The sequence below is a fragment of the Cygnus atratus genome, chromosome 6 (genome assembly GCF_013377495.2).
Source record: "Cygnus atratus isolate AKBS03 ecotype Queensland, Australia chromosome 6, CAtr_DNAZoo_HiC_assembly, whole genome shotgun sequence".
Classification (NCBI taxonomy): Eukaryota; Metazoa; Chordata; class Aves; order Anseriformes; family Anatidae; genus Cygnus; species Cygnus atratus.
In genome coordinates, this window is record NC_066367.1 from 22,711,888 (window position 1) to 22,727,609 (window position 15,722).

Here is a 15,722-nt window from a genome sequence, read left to right on the forward strand (position 1 = left end):
TGTGCTCTGCACGTTCTGTATTCAATGAAAACAGTTACTAACAACAGGCAGTGAGTAAACAGCACCCATCAAAAATCATTTTGGCATTCTGATTAGTGAATGGGATTTTAAACAAAAACAAATACATTGATTTTAAATGTAAGGAGGAGAATGATAAAATTTTATCATAAAATATAGAGATACCTATCACTGTACCACTATACCAAGCAAGACTGTTAATTTAACTTTCTGAAACCTCAAATAGATTTGCAGCTAAAAACAAATAAAGTCAGCTTACCACAGATACATAATATCCCCATTTTTGTTTTTCATTACATATTTTAACATCTAAGCTCTGCCTGCTAAATGGTTTCTGAATAAAATTTTGTCTTTGTATAGTATTTCAACATCTGTTTGTCAAAACAATATGAGAACATCATATTCTGTTTCCCTTTGACACAACTACTTTGAAGTGGTATAGGAAAAGAAAATCCACAAATACTGTTCTATATAAGGCTCTTTAGAGTAAAATATCAACTTCATTAAGTTAAACAAGATCAGGATATAATCTAACTGCGTTCATGGTCTATTCTTGATGTTTACTGCCTTCTCTTCAAACTAGTATTTCTTTGTCTACCAATTAAACTCAGAGAAAAATACTATTTTTTCAGCATACTGACAGAGCATGTCACAGCAGAACTAACTACAGTTTCTATATTTTAACTTGTTCTGTGTATTAAGGTATGCACATTCAGATTCAGGTTTTACTACCTATTTTACTAGTGATGACAACATACACAAAGCTCAATTATTTTCTCTGTTGCTGTGTTTTGTTTTTCTCAGCTTAAAATGCAAATGAGACATTTGGTTGAGACACTCCTGTTTTTCCACTGAACAGAAGACGTGGCACTGTTCAAGCATTGTTTCTTTTGGGCCCCACCCTGCTCATGCAGAGGGTTCAAATGGGTTCAGTGGAATAACAAAGACATTTCTGGGGGCGGATCTTCTCTGAAAATGCTTTTTAATGACATTTTAGTTGCTGGGGTGACCAGGCTTAATTGGCCTCAAACCAGATTAGGATCTTGTCCTTTATTAACACTCCCAATCAAAAAACACTTGTCAAACCTTGTCAAACATAGTAAAGTACGGGTGCTTAAATGGAGTCATATTAAAAATCTTATTAAGAACAAATTGATTATGACAAAATCAATCACTTCTGAGAAGCACCTAACAACTCTGAATCCTCTTCAGTTCTCAGAGCTTGAACCTTAGCTGCCATGGAGGCTAAAATAAACGGAGATACATCAAATTTTTATATAGGTCAATATTTCAATTTGAAGAAAAAAACAGGTAAATATGATATAAAAATATGCCTGAACGCTCAATAAAATATTATGAAGCACCAGTACAAAGTTATACTAAGAGTTCATTGAGTTGCACCTGACTAAATAAAAACGTGAATAAAAAACTAAAGCTGAGGTTGCTCCAAGACTCTGTTTTATTGTAGGACTCCCAACTTTCACACATGTAACCTTTCCAAAACTCCAAGTCAAGATATTTTTTACTTAAGATTAGAGTTTGATACCTCTAGTAATGACTGCTTCCATGCGCCAGAATCATGCCTAACTCAATGGCTTCTACATGTTAAGTCCACAACTATTGAAAACTTTTCCTGCTGTGCACTAGACATCAGAAAGATAGTCTCCTACGAAAAAGCCCAGGGGTAAGAGAAGAAATCGTACTTACGAGTATTTAGTCAGAAGATCCAAATCATTGTGCATGTTGATTGGGTATGTCTCACTGAGATGAAATAGCTTCTCTAAGGCCTCATAAATGAAAATGATGCAGATAAGAGAAGCAAAAGCTTCTTCGGTAAACCGTGTAATATAACAGACTAGGGAGCTTGCATCAGTTGCAACAAGGATGATGCACAGGATTGCAGTCCACAGTCCAATGCTAGCTCTCAGAGAAAGATATGACAATCCATACTCTCTAAAGAAAAAATAAATAAACACAGTTTAACTTCTGTCCAGCCACAGTTTCCTAGATGTAGAAGAGGCAGGTCCAAAATCGTTTTTCCTAGGGATGTGTTTATTTTGGATACAGCCTGGGGGGCAGCAGAGGGAAGGCAGGGAGCAGGTAGGAGGACGGGGAGCAGAACCAACCCACCCTTTTTGCATTACCAACAATACACTTTTCACAGTCACTGAATAATTTTCAGTCTCCAAAAGCCTAAGCAGTCCACTCCAAAACAAACTCCTGATCTTATTGCTTCAGATGTTGGAATTTGGTGATCAATGTTTCTAATTTTATCCAAAAACACCTTAGCAATGATGCATATCATGATCTCACCCATCTCAAACATGTTTGCGTACAAATAAGTCAGTGGAGTAAGTCTTTACCTTGCATATAAGGATTCCATAAATGTTATTTGGTCATACACATTTAGCCATTTCATTTAAAAATATGTTTGAAATTTTAAATAGCTCTACTCCACTTACTTGCAAAATTTGAATAAGATCTTCTCAAACACTAATACCGGTCCTGTGCTGCCAAGTATAGTGAGGGGCTGCCCACCAAAGAGAGAGTAGGCAATTCCAGTCATGGATGCTCCAAACAGCGATTCTATTGCACTCTGAAAATGATACAGATTGAAGTGTCTATAAATTTTCAATCAGGTTCTTTTAGCATCGTATTGATTTGTCATCTTCTAAACATTGAAACACAAGTATTTTAAAGGTTGTGCCCTCATGCAACAACAGTAATAATAAAAAAAATACTAACCACAAACCTACAAATGTAAGTTTGCTTTGAAAGTTCAGATTTAACACATACTATACGACCTTCAGTTGCTTCTCCTAGTAGACCACCAAATGTGATGACAGGAGACATGCAAGCACAGTAGAGAAATAAAAACGATGCCAGACACTGTAGACTGAGAGCATCCCTGAAGTCACTCCAGAAGAACGGAGCTTTTCTTTTTATATCTAAAATCAATCCTCCAAAAAATCTAAAAAATAAAAGAGAGAAAATTAATGAAAAAAGTTTACTGAACTTTTTTCCATAATATTCCTTAGTAGCTGCAGAGAAGCTATGCTCCCTTAATCGAATGATACATCCTCTTATAATTCATCCTTCCCCAGAAGAAAGTTTCTGGGAACTCTGTTCTGGTAGCGTTCACCAGGAAATTGTTTTTAAAACAAAATAAAACAGTTGTTAGCTCCCACGCATACAACTCTAGTATTTTTGTGAAATAATTCTTTGCATTTCTTTAATGAGAGAGCTACTACAGTGCCCATTTGCCCACACTTCTACACGTAGAGCACATCACATTCTTTATCTGAGAACCTCTTCCTACATACACTTGGTAACAGAATTAAATCTAGGCCATAACTTTCCAAGGACAAGAATTGTCGTATTTTGTCATTCACGCTACGCTAAATATGATCAAATATTTAGGAACAGACAGTCCATTACAATAAACAACAAAGTTAAAACAAATATCCCACAATGCTCTTTTTCTCATATGCACACCGTATCAGATGGTGCTGAGGTAAAGTGGGGAGACAAAGTGTTACCTGCTCCTAAATACTAAAATGATCCTTCAAGCCTGCAATAACAGATTCACAAGAAGGAGAATGACATACAGACAGACTGACCATTACACACCTCTGCTGCACTGTGTACAGCAACACTGCATCTGAATGTTTAGCCTTGTGTAGGTGGGAATGACAGTTAATTATCAAGAGGCAGCAAAGAAAAGGAAATGTCTAATGTACAGCTATCAGCATGATGATGCTGCACTAAGGTAACTCCTGATAGCCGATGGGCTTACACCACACAATATTAGACAAGAGAGTATAAGTGTTCCTTGGAACAAATTCTTCCCTCAGATGTGTGTATGTTGTAGGCACCACAGGAACTATAGTCTCATATACCAGGGCTTACCGAGGCCAAAAAAAAGTGCTACTGCACAACCCAGAAAATTCAACAACAAAATAGTTGTAAGCATTCATAATATATGTGACAGGACCATTTCCAACTTTTCCTTCAAACAGAAATCAGAAATGTTAACTGAGTTTAACAGCAGTCTGACCTTTATAAATAATCAAGAAAGGAGCTTGCAAGTAAATACAATGTGAAAATTTAATTCCTCTTGCCCTCCCTACAAATTAGCAAGTATTATCTTTTTCAACTACATGGTATGCAAATCAGGAATAAGGCCTCAAAAAAAAATCATATGCCAAGCCAGTCACTTAAGAGGGAATTAGACCATTATTATGTCTTTGAAAGTATACCAGATAGTACACTTAAAATTTGGAATATATTTTCACTAACTTTCCAGTGCGTTGCAATTCTGGTCCAGAGTGCCCTCCAGGTTGTTCTGGATCGCCATGGGCTGCAGTCCCATTTGGCACTCCTGGGATCTTACGCTTCTCCTACCAGAAGGAAAAGATACTTTTCTTAGCTCTTTACAACCAAACACAATTTTGGCAAAGCAAAATTGTGCAAACACAATTTTGACTTTGAGAGTTGAAAGACTAAACATTTAAATTTTATTGTTAGATTCAACAACATAACCTCTTCATAAACAGTTCTGTAACCAGAAATAGTAGAAGGAACTGTGACCTAAAAGAAATTTAAAGAATTGATCAACGAAAATCCTGTTATCAGAAAGCATTTTTAAGAGCAGCATGCCGGACTGCTTTGATCATTTCTTACTCTTATCTGATCATTGCATTTTGACTTCACTAGCAACTTAGCATAACCAGCAGCATATATTGACAAGAACTATGAGTAACAAATCTTACACTATATGTCTGAAATACACAGCAAAATTCAAAATGGATTACAACTGTCATCAAAGAATAGGAGAATAGATAAATGATGGAAAAGCTTTGTGAACAGTCACTGTTCAGTAACAATCCATGCTGAATAATTAGACACAATCATGTCATACTGTAAAAAAGCCATCAAGAAAAAAGAGATTCCTTTTTCATAACCTTTTCTGCTTGTTTGAATCATCTTCTGAGGAAAACTGCACCTGTAGAAGGACATACACTCACATGCAATGGAATATTTGGGATTTGTTTGGGTTTTTTTGTTTCAGAAAACTAGGATACCATAAGCTTAGAACAAAAGCAAACCATGGCTGTTTGTGATGATCAAAGACACTTATGACCACTTACTCCTCAATTTAAGATCTTTAGATCCATCTGTCTTTATTCAGGAGAGACCTAGTACTGCATAGACTGTCATCACTATACTACGTTTTCAAGACAACAGTTCTCTTTAAGCAAAGTAACCAACAGAAAGAATGCAAAATGCCTATATAGTGATTTTGCTAAATACTAAATTAATGAGACTTAATTCTACTCAGCAAAACTTCATTTCATCACAACCTTTAAAAGTACTTTTTACAATGTACAAACCTGAGAGGGAACATTTTTAGGTGGCTCTATTCGAATTGTTGGGTCCCATTCTCCAGGAGGGAGAACTGTAACTTGATCAAGAAACTCATCAATTCCGGACACCAAGTCATTGCGATCTTTTGCTTTGTACGCAACATCATGGAACACCTGTGAAAAACAAAGAACTGTATGTGGGAAGAAAAAAGAGATGGGGAGAGGAATACCCATAAAACATTTCACAATGGCCCCTAGACTTCTGAAGTTGAAATCTCAGCTCCGACTGATTAGAAAATCTGGTACATAGTTTCCATACCAGTTTCAGCTAAATTGGTGTTAATATTCCAAGGAATTTAAAACTCAATTATACCACTGGAAATTAACTGTGTAAAATGGAATCTTCTCAGTGAAGATACCCTTGCATGTTACTCTTGTCTCTCATTTTGTTACCTCCTTATGACAGCATAATCTGGGCAGTTATAGGCCGATGAAATGAATTTAAAATCTATTTGTGCATGATTTCAACCGGACAATTACATACTGCAGGTTCCCTATTACACCTCTTCAGTCACCACAAGGTTCCCTATTATACCTCTTCAGTCAGTACAAAATGACTAAAGCCAACTCATGAATAAAAATACCTCGTCTGTCATTAGTGTTGCAATTGATCTTCCAATCTCATGGTATTGTTGCCCTTTACCCAATGGTCCAAGAAGAATAAACAAAAATCTGCAAGTTAAATAAAAATACTGTATAAGGCAGATGGATGCAAGTAACTATATACATTACAGAAATACTTATTTAAAATTGGACCAGAAGAAACTCTGTCAAACACAGATACAAGTTTATGGGGCCCAATAACATGCATCCCAGGACCCTGAGGGAACTGGCTGACGTAGTTGCCAAAACATTCTATGTCATATTTCAAAAGTTATGGCAGTCAGGCAAAATCCCCGGCAACTGGAAAAATAGGGGAGATTTAGATTAGATGTAAGGAGGAAATTCTTCACACGGAGGGTGGTGAGGCACTGGAACAAGCTGCCAAAAGAAGTTGTGGGTTCCCCATCCCTGGAGGTGCTCAAGGCCAGGCTGGATGGGGCTTTGGGCAACCTGATCTAGTGGGTGGCATCACTGCCCATGGCAGGGCAGTTGGAACTGAATGATCTTTGAGGTCCCTTTCAACCCAAGCCATTCTATGAAATATTATTTATAATCTCCTTCAAGATCCTCACACACATATTTAAACATGAAGCTCTAGTTAGAAAAAATGTGAAAATAACTTCCAGAAATACATCATAAGCTTCACAGTCAGACTTGATTGAGACTACCAAAACCTCCTTACATAACAAACCTTATCTTACATAATAAATATATGCAGTTATAATCTAAATACAGAAAACTTTAACATAAATTTAATGTTAGTTCTCTTAATTTAACAGAACCAATTACTTTATTGTTTCCGTTAAATTTTATTACTTTATTACATGGTAGTATTATTGCAGTATCAGGGTAGTGAAATTACCTCTGAATAAAAATAATTTTAAAATCATTTTTTCCTCCCATTAAGAAGGCTCTAGATAGCCTCTACTCTGGGCTTGGTGTTCTCTAAAATGCACAGGATATGTTCAAACGAAATAATTTCCAGGTTTGCTGAAATGGAAAAAAAAAAATTGACTGTTTAACATTATTAAATTCTTTTAAAACCAAACTTTTCACAGAAGATAGTTTTCTTAATTTTTCAGTCTTTAATTTTCTTTAGGCCAAAAATCAAGACATCTGCATTGTTTTAATTTGTTTGTTTTTTTGGTTTTGGTTGTTTTTTTTTTTGGTGGGAGGTTGGGAGAGGCAATGGAGAAATGGAGAAAGGCTTTAGAAGATTTTTTAAAGCTAAGTCTCTCAATGTCCCTTCTACACATGCATGAATCAGAGAAGATGAAAAAAGTCATATCCAATGTAAGTACAAATTAAAGCAAAATTTATATTGTATTTATATTATACTATATACTTAAATATATACTAAATATACTTATTTTATTATTTTTATTTATTTTTTATTATTTATTTTTACTTATACTATACTATACTTATTATACTATACTATACTTATACTATCTGACTAGGAGCAAGGATTTGAGTCTCAGGATTTCATATTCTAGATGAGTACCATGAACAACTGGAATACAGTACTGTTGTCTGCTAGAATTCTACTTTTACAGAAACAAAAGAGGGAAGGAGAAAGAGACAGAATATATGCAGACAAAAAAAAATAAAAACCAAACAAAAACTGAAAGCCTGCATAACAATTAAACCAGTGAGCTCAGACATGGGAGAATCAGACTGGAATTCTGAACCAAATCAGCCCCAGCAGGAAACAATGTATCTGCAGATCTGCTTAAAAGCTTCATATTGGGCTCCAAAGTCTATTTTAGACATGACAATAATTCCTTATAAATTGTTCTCAAAGCCAAAGTACTTTATTAGAAAAGGTTTCAACTAACAAAAAGATAATCTAATAAAAATTTATGGTCAAAAGTCACATTCACTTTCATGCAAGTATCTACAAAGTAAATTTTAGAGGAGCATGGTATTTACAGCATATTTTTCATCCATGTGCTATCCCTAGTTAATCAAATCGCAAAGTTTTTTTTCCCTTTAATTATTTCCTGTATCATTTTTTTTCTTCTGGACATAATTCTGCAGTATCACACAAGTAGTTTCAGTTCCAGATGAAATAGTCTACGACATTGCTTTGCTGCTGCTTCAGCTTCCCAGTATTTCATCTGCAGTATTACCTGTTTGTATAGGATAAATTCTGTTTTGTAGCCTGACAAGCTATCTTTTCTACTTCTGCAAGGAATGATTTTCTTCGCACACTAACAGCATGTTTCTGAATATACATATGTATAATTTAAAGGGCAGGTGGCAAATTTCATAACCCAATACATGGTGAAACTCACTGAAGGTGACATCACCCTGTCTCCACAAGATACTTAGAAAAACACAAAGACACATAAATCTAACTGTACCTAGTTGGAATTGGAACTTCAGCTAGTCCTGTAAGCAGCACTGCAGGAGATAACCTAACAAAAGCAACAACTGCACGGTCCAGGAACTCCAGTTCACCAACTAAGATGTTTGATGCTTCAGCTCCAGGAGGTATCTTTTTCATGAAGTGTAGGTCAACCTGGGAAAACAATATCAAATTATCAATGAGTTATTTACAGGGATTTTTTTTCCCCTGTTTTGGCCAATGATATGGCCATTATATTTTAAATTTACAATTATTTTCATTATTCAGTTTCTACTACTCTTGTCTGTCAAATAACGTTTCAAAAAATAAGAATGTTTCTCAAAAACTGATTTTTTAATATTTTACTAATTTTATCTTGTAAACATAGTTAAAGTACTCCAGAAATAATTATAAAGGCAACAAATCACAATATTGGTAAGAATCTAATATTAATTTCCTATTAATAATTTTAACAAAAATCTTAGCAGAATGAATAATGCGTAATAGAATAATTAATAGCAGTAGAAGAAACTAAGACACCTCTTTTTTCCATAATTAACAAGTGTAGAGATCATGAATTCATATCTTATAGTTGTCATATTATAATATAAGTGAGAAAAAGAACAGGGTCTACCACCCCAAATTTTCCTTCTACTGCTCTAAGTGAGATCTATTTTTGTTTTCATATGGACTTTCATATGGGGAAGATACTTCCCTTCTACTGAAAACAAGAGAAAATAAGCTATGACCACAATTGTCTCAAGAGAGAAAACTAAAGGAACAAAGCAGAACAAAAATTTTGGAGTTTTAAGGCTATGGTGTTGACTTTTCATGGGGGGAGGACAGGAAAAGAAAAGCAGCAGCTTCATCACAACATTGCTATGTAAGCTCTAGGTATTTGCCAAGGAATGTGTTTATTTGTATTTATTTTCTCAGTACCAACCTACAGTTTATAACAAAGATCGACATGAAATAATGGAGTATATAATGTATGTTTGATTTCATTATACACCAGTATTGCCTACATTTCAAAATGCATGAATTTTGTCATTTGCTTTCCTTTTATTAATCTAAACACAACAACAGCAACCAAATCCAATATAAACTGTTAAAGTGGACCATTTTAATGTCTATCTTACAGCCATCTGTCAGTACTAGTTTGCATAGTTTTTTGGTAATATTTAGAAAATTGTTTTCTTGCAAATGGCTCTGGCACTAAATCAGAATTCAGATATAATACAGTTCCCTCTGTAAGAAATCTTATTTCTCTAAGATCACAAAGAGATGCTACCGTAAGCTAATCTAGACAAACAACACCTCACTAAGCTATGAGACAAACATCAAATCAACCTGAAAGGTTGGAGCCCAAGTACTTCATCAAAGTATTACTGAAATAAATTTTTCTGTTCTCCACTCAAATCACAAAATGACTCTTCAGGGTTAAATACAAAACCCAAACAGATTCACTCTGCATCTACTGGTGGCATTTTAGGTCATTTCTACTTGAGAGAAAGCAAGTAATCTTCCAGCACAGGTACCAATGTGCTCTCTGTACTGATTTTACTTTATGAATGGATTTAGCATTTAATAAAGTCTTGTGTACCACATGCTACAGTTGTTGCCTTAAGGTCCCACCAACATACAGATCACAGGACCAAGACTCAAACCTGAAAGAAATACTCAATCCCCTGTCTACCAGAAAGTATTCCTAGACACATTTCTAGTACTACTGATAGCTTGAGAGTCCAAAATCTTTAAGGTACTGAACTGAGCCCCAGTCAAAAGTAAAGAGAAGCATCAAACTGGGTAAATAAATGCAAACCTGAGGTGTCACTTCTGCTATTTAACAAGCACAGAGGTAACCCCGAGTGAGTTTGGGGCAATTGTAAAAGTTACATTCTTTAAACACTCCTTCTAACCTATCCACCATCAATCTCTTATTGCAAGAGGTCTTTAGTTGGACAGGCCTCACGTAGATCTTAATCTTAACCCTAAATTGAGCCACATTCACGACTTGGCATTTAATAGCCCCAAAAGGCTCCTATTAAACATCAAAGTAAATGACCAATGTGGAGTCCATTCCGTTCCAGGCCACCTCGAGGAAGGAAGAAGGAGGGGGAGGGCTCCCACAGAACCAAACATAATTTGGCATGAAGACAAACAGAAAATAACCAACATTACTTCTTAGGAAAGTCCTGACATGTATTCATCAAATTTACTTATAAGCAGAGCTATCCACTGTTCAAAAACAAGTCAGTTATTTCCCATGGTATTTGAAAGACCAAAGTCTACCAGTATTGTAACTGCAGTTTTGATTCAGAAATACTGTTTCCACGTGGAGCACAGAAATGTTGCCATGAGGAGGGACACGGCTGCAGTCTGTTCACGCATTTCATATTTCAGGACAGTTGAAGATCATGTCAGCCTTTGTTGGAAGAAGCAGAGACCAGCAATTGTTAAACTGCCATCCCCATCCTGCTCACAGACACAGGATAAAGTAGTGCTGTGACAGACCATTTAGAACACCCTCATACTGCCCTGGGAATACAAAATCCTCATGGTGTTCCCAGAGGAAGAGGAGCAACACATTTTCAAGTACAAACATCAGAAACTATGTCTCCCTCTTTACACTACTGAAGTAGCATTCAAGACAGCTTTTCCTGATGTCTCATGTAATTCAAAAATAGATACCAATACAATCAACACTGTATCACTGCCGTATTCCTGTAGTTGATGGTTGAACCAACTCCAGAATTTGGAATATTAGAAGTAGCCCAAGGGAGACATATTAGCAAAGAGAGAATACGTGAGGTAGTCAAAGGTGCTTTTTGGTAGAAGATAAATGAAATTAATATGTGGAACAAAATTAGAGCAAGAAATCACAATACTCAAAAGAAAATTAGTGTACTGCTCTACTTTCCTCTCAATCTGTGCATATAATTCCAATTATAACCATTGGGAGTTACTGCAATAGCACATTTCAAGGGGAAATTGTACTTTATTTATGCATCTTCAAAAGGATACATGTATCTATTTAAAGGCAGTCAAAAAAGGTATTTAGATTAGAATTCTTTAATGTTATTTCATTCCTGCAAACAAAAGCTTCTTTCATATTCCTGACATCCTTGTGGCTATCTAACACTGCTGAAGCTAGCCAAAAGATGACACGTTGATCTCTTCGCATGACACTTTAAATAGGAAGAGCTCTTTTGATCAGCTAAGCTGCAGCACTATACAACTAGTGGCTGAAGGATCAGATGATGCAGCCCCGTTCTTGTTTAATAAAAACCATGCATATAGATAATAGACCAGGATTTTGATCCTACAAGACCCAAAGCAATTGTGGAAATATGCAAGAAAAGCACTACTGAAAGTCATGTCATTCCCAATAGGTTGTTGTGAGCGTCATCTCTGCACAGCTTAATGTTGAATGGCCAGCTTTATTTCTATTTGACATCCTTTATAAAAATGTTATACCTTGATATTAGAACATTTGCCAAAACAATTAGTTTTTGTTAACACTTTTAAAATAAATACCAGCAAACCAAAATTATAATTGACTTTCTATATTCTCAAGTATTTTTAAAGAATTAGCCTGCATTTTTTTTTTAGCATGTCACAGTTCATAGATCTCTTTTCTACCTCTGAAGAAATATGGTCCACAATACATCACCAGCCCTCCTCCTTTCTTCTCACCATCTTTGACAACAAGATCTGTTTCCCATCTTTATTTCAGCCGTATACCATTCCTAGTCTGGCATGTTCAGTCAAGAATTCAACCGGTGCAAATAGCTACTGCTGCTAGGAAATATCTCTGGCACCAGATGGAGCAATCACATAACTCTACTTTTAGCTCAGCTGCACTAACATTAAGATTCAACAGACTCAAAGTGCTGCTCTTCAGAATTTTGGTTTAAATTACCTTTCTTCACTTACTCAACCTTTGTTGTATTAACGTGTCAGTTGAAGCCATCTATTCCTGTCAGGTCTGTCATCTGTATCTCATGTGACAGTTTGTTTTAGATACATACAGACTTCTTAAACAAATTAGGATTCTCCTTTACATTAAAGCTGAGAAGCTGTTTGCTTTTCTTTGCTATCTAACATTGAACTGTCATTGCAATCTCCACTACTGAACAGCTAACATCTTTTGTGAAGTGTACTGAAATATCTTGGCTTGCCAGAAATATTAAGTTGTAGGTTTACAGAAACACATTCTGTTTGAGACATCTGGAATCCACGATTGCAGGTTATAAAAAGAGTAGTTTGCATTCAGGCATTACTTCTACAAAAGTACAAATCTGAGAGGTAAATCCAAATTGTAAGAATTCTGAATTACCTTCCTTATTAACCAATTTTCTGTTCATTTCTAAAAACTCCCCCTACAGCTACATACCTATTGTATTGTTACATAATAAATGTGTATCTATGTTCTTACACTGGTTTCCTATTACCAGTAATTTATCAGGAAAATAAAGAATTCTTTTTCGTTAGATACAAACCCTGAGTTGCAGTAGCCATGAAAAATTTTAATGCTCAAGTAAAATTTGCACTTCATAGCTTTTCCTAATTCACATGGATTCATTTTTTTTTTTTTAATTAAAAAAATCTGTTCGGTATTCAGGAATCTCTCTTTGTCATCAGTGAACACTTACCTTGCTAAAGTCAACAGTGCTATTTTCTCTGCTCACATCATTTTTGTTTTCAATACAGGCTGGAGCAGACTGTGGGGAAACAATCTGACCTGCTAACAAAAAATACCATTACAGAATACTAACACTCACTTCTATAAATAAAACAATATTCAATGAAATATTTGGTAGAATTAAAGAACTATATACATTCCATATCATATGTATATAATGAAACATCCAAACATGGCATTTTAATTAAATAGTTAGAGTAACACATTCTCAAAAGTGAAAATTTATCACATGCAGCTACAAATTGGAGAACGTAACTTAGAAAATACTCTTGAATATTGGAAGACGAACTTTCTGTGCCAATTAAAGCTTATGATTTTTAAGTTATTGCATTTGAAGAAAGTCCTGCATTTATATAATTTTTGTAAGTAACTTGAGGAACTGCCAAGTTTGGGGCAGTATCTGTCTGCAAGACTACTCCTCGCTGAATAAAACAGGATTACTAATATCCATAAATTTACTCGTGTGTAAGAATGTTCTGATTATAAAACATACTACAAAACCTAGCATAAGAGTGGGCTGTTATAAAAATAGTTATATTGGAAATTAAGATGATTTCATCTCAGTATTGAACAATGTGATATAGACATGTATAAAACAAATGTTTCAGCAAACACATTTTCAAAAAATTCCTGTGACGATTTAGTATAGTATTTTTTAGAAGTTTTAAAAACATCTCAAGATGAGAAGAGTTTAAACATGCCTCAGTCTCACGTAGCAAACAGTAAGCCTTGTGACCAGCTAAATTTTGCCAACCAAAGCTCAAAAAGAAAAAAAAGGATTAAGTAATAAATATAGGTCGCATAAAGCATATTTTTACTTAATGCTCCTGTGCATTGCCAGAGGACACCACACACACACACTGAGGGCGTGGGGCTAGCAATAGGGCATCATGCAAACCCCATGGGTTAACTGGACATTCCCTGCTTGCCTTTACTCCTACACTCTCCCTGGCATGGCAGGAGCTGCTCACAGCTCTGAACACCACAACAAAGTACAGAAAAAAGTGTTAAGTGTATGAGCCAACTATCTCTTACTGCCCTAACACATACCCAGGAATAACTGCAGAGTCCAGCTGGCCCAGAATCAGCATCTTGTGCCCAGCATATATTTGTTTCCATAGCAAATAAAGTCTCTCATATGACTAAGAAATGATGATGTGAAAACACTGGTTCTGGTGAAAATCAACCTAAACTTGCATAGTAACAAAGACCATATGCTCAAGACATATGAAGATAAAGACAGTCCTAAGCTAGGCACACTGTTTGGACAATTCAAAAAGCCATGGTGTGTCCGCCCTCACATCTTTGTTACATCCATTTGCAGTCTAAGCATATCCTCAGCCAGTTGGGAAATGGAGCAGTTTGTGGAATCCAGACCTAACAGAACAGGAGACATGCAAAAGTATCTCAACCGTGGCCACAAAACTATAGTGTCCAGCTTCTGTCACAGCTGAGCAGTGCAGTATCCTTGTCTAACTCTGGTCATGAATTGAGCTTGAGCTCAATTAAGCTGAGAAACTTGTTCAAGGAAAAGGTTGATTTTCATGAAAATCAACATTTCATTTTCCATTAGGCAAATCTCCCACACCACAAAACAGTTTTTTGACTTGTGCTGCATCCTGGTAGCTTAGCCAGAGAGATTTCACTTTGATTAAGTACAGGCACAGAATGTTTCAAAAGGTATTAGTAAAAAATCTTATTATTAAATGTATCAGTCTTAAAATGTGAATACTTTTATTTTCTCTCTGATTCAGGACAAAGCTCAAAACAAGAATAGAAATTAGGGCTTTTGTTCTGCACCACAGTGAAACTAACAGGAAGCGACAGAAAAACAGACACATTTCATATAGCAAAAATTATGGATTAACTTCAGAAGGCAATATATTAATGAAACTTAAAAGAATTTACATAAAAATAAGACTATGAATTCCTAAGTTTAACATGGGACAACCTTTGCCAATTGGAAGCCAGCAATTCTTAAATATGCAAGATAAAAGGCCATGCAACATTTCTGTTTTAATTAGAACTTACAGAAATACCACTGAGTTCTATCATTGCTCCACCATCATCACTCGGTATCCCCATACGCTATATTTCATACCATAATTTTTTTCTGTATTGTTTATTTGGCAGTCTTACAACTTTTTACATGAACTATCCTGTAGTATTATAACTTTCAAAATAGCATATAAATATACCTAGTATTTTGATGATAATGTACATAATATATATATATATATACACATAAATGTATATTATAATGTAACAAAAAAACCCTCACAGTGATTCTAATATAGGAGCCATAAAATGCACAGGGAACATTTCTACCTTAACTTATTCCCAGGAAGCCTTAAACTTGCTTAACTCTTACTTTCTTCCTTTTAGAAACTCCTCTATAATCCAGGAACTCTATGAATGGAAATACTTGTAATAATTAGTCATACAAATATACACATTACATTATAAAGATGTTATCCACAGGAAAGCAAGAGAGGTAGTAGTTCATTGTCTTTCTGTTGCTAATAATGGATTTACATTTGAACTTTTTTCTGGACCCACAATTTCAAGAAAATAAGAGCATGGATATCTGCCAGGGAGAAAAAGATTCTGACCAACAAAA

General features: G+C 35.4%; 1 protein-coding gene across 2 annotated transcripts in view; it reads right to left on the minus strand.

The window, feature by feature from the left end:
* Positions 1-15,722, minus strand: part of SLC4A10 (solute carrier family 4 member 10) — a 119,109-nt gene that overhangs the window by 32,578 nt on the left and 70,809 nt on the right. Inside the window, exons 7-14 of one of the 2 annotated variants that reach the window (XM_035571482.1) lie at positions 13,053-13,141; positions 8,414-8,571; positions 6,029-6,116; positions 5,412-5,558; positions 4,318-4,418; positions 2,815-2,989; positions 2,481-2,614; positions 1,726-1,971 (exon numbers count right to left, since the gene is read on the minus strand). In XM_035571482.1, the coding sequence (XP_035427375.1) occupies positions 1,726-1,971; positions 2,481-2,614; positions 2,815-2,989; positions 4,318-4,418; positions 5,412-5,558; positions 6,029-6,116; positions 8,414-8,571; positions 13,053-13,141 (1,138 nt within the window). Of the gene's footprint in view, positions 1-1,725; positions 1,972-2,480; positions 2,615-2,814; positions 2,990-4,317; positions 4,419-5,411; positions 5,559-6,028; positions 6,117-8,413; positions 8,572-13,052; positions 13,145-15,722 lie in introns of both variants that reach the window. The other variant, XM_035571473.1, reaches the window with a different exon arrangement.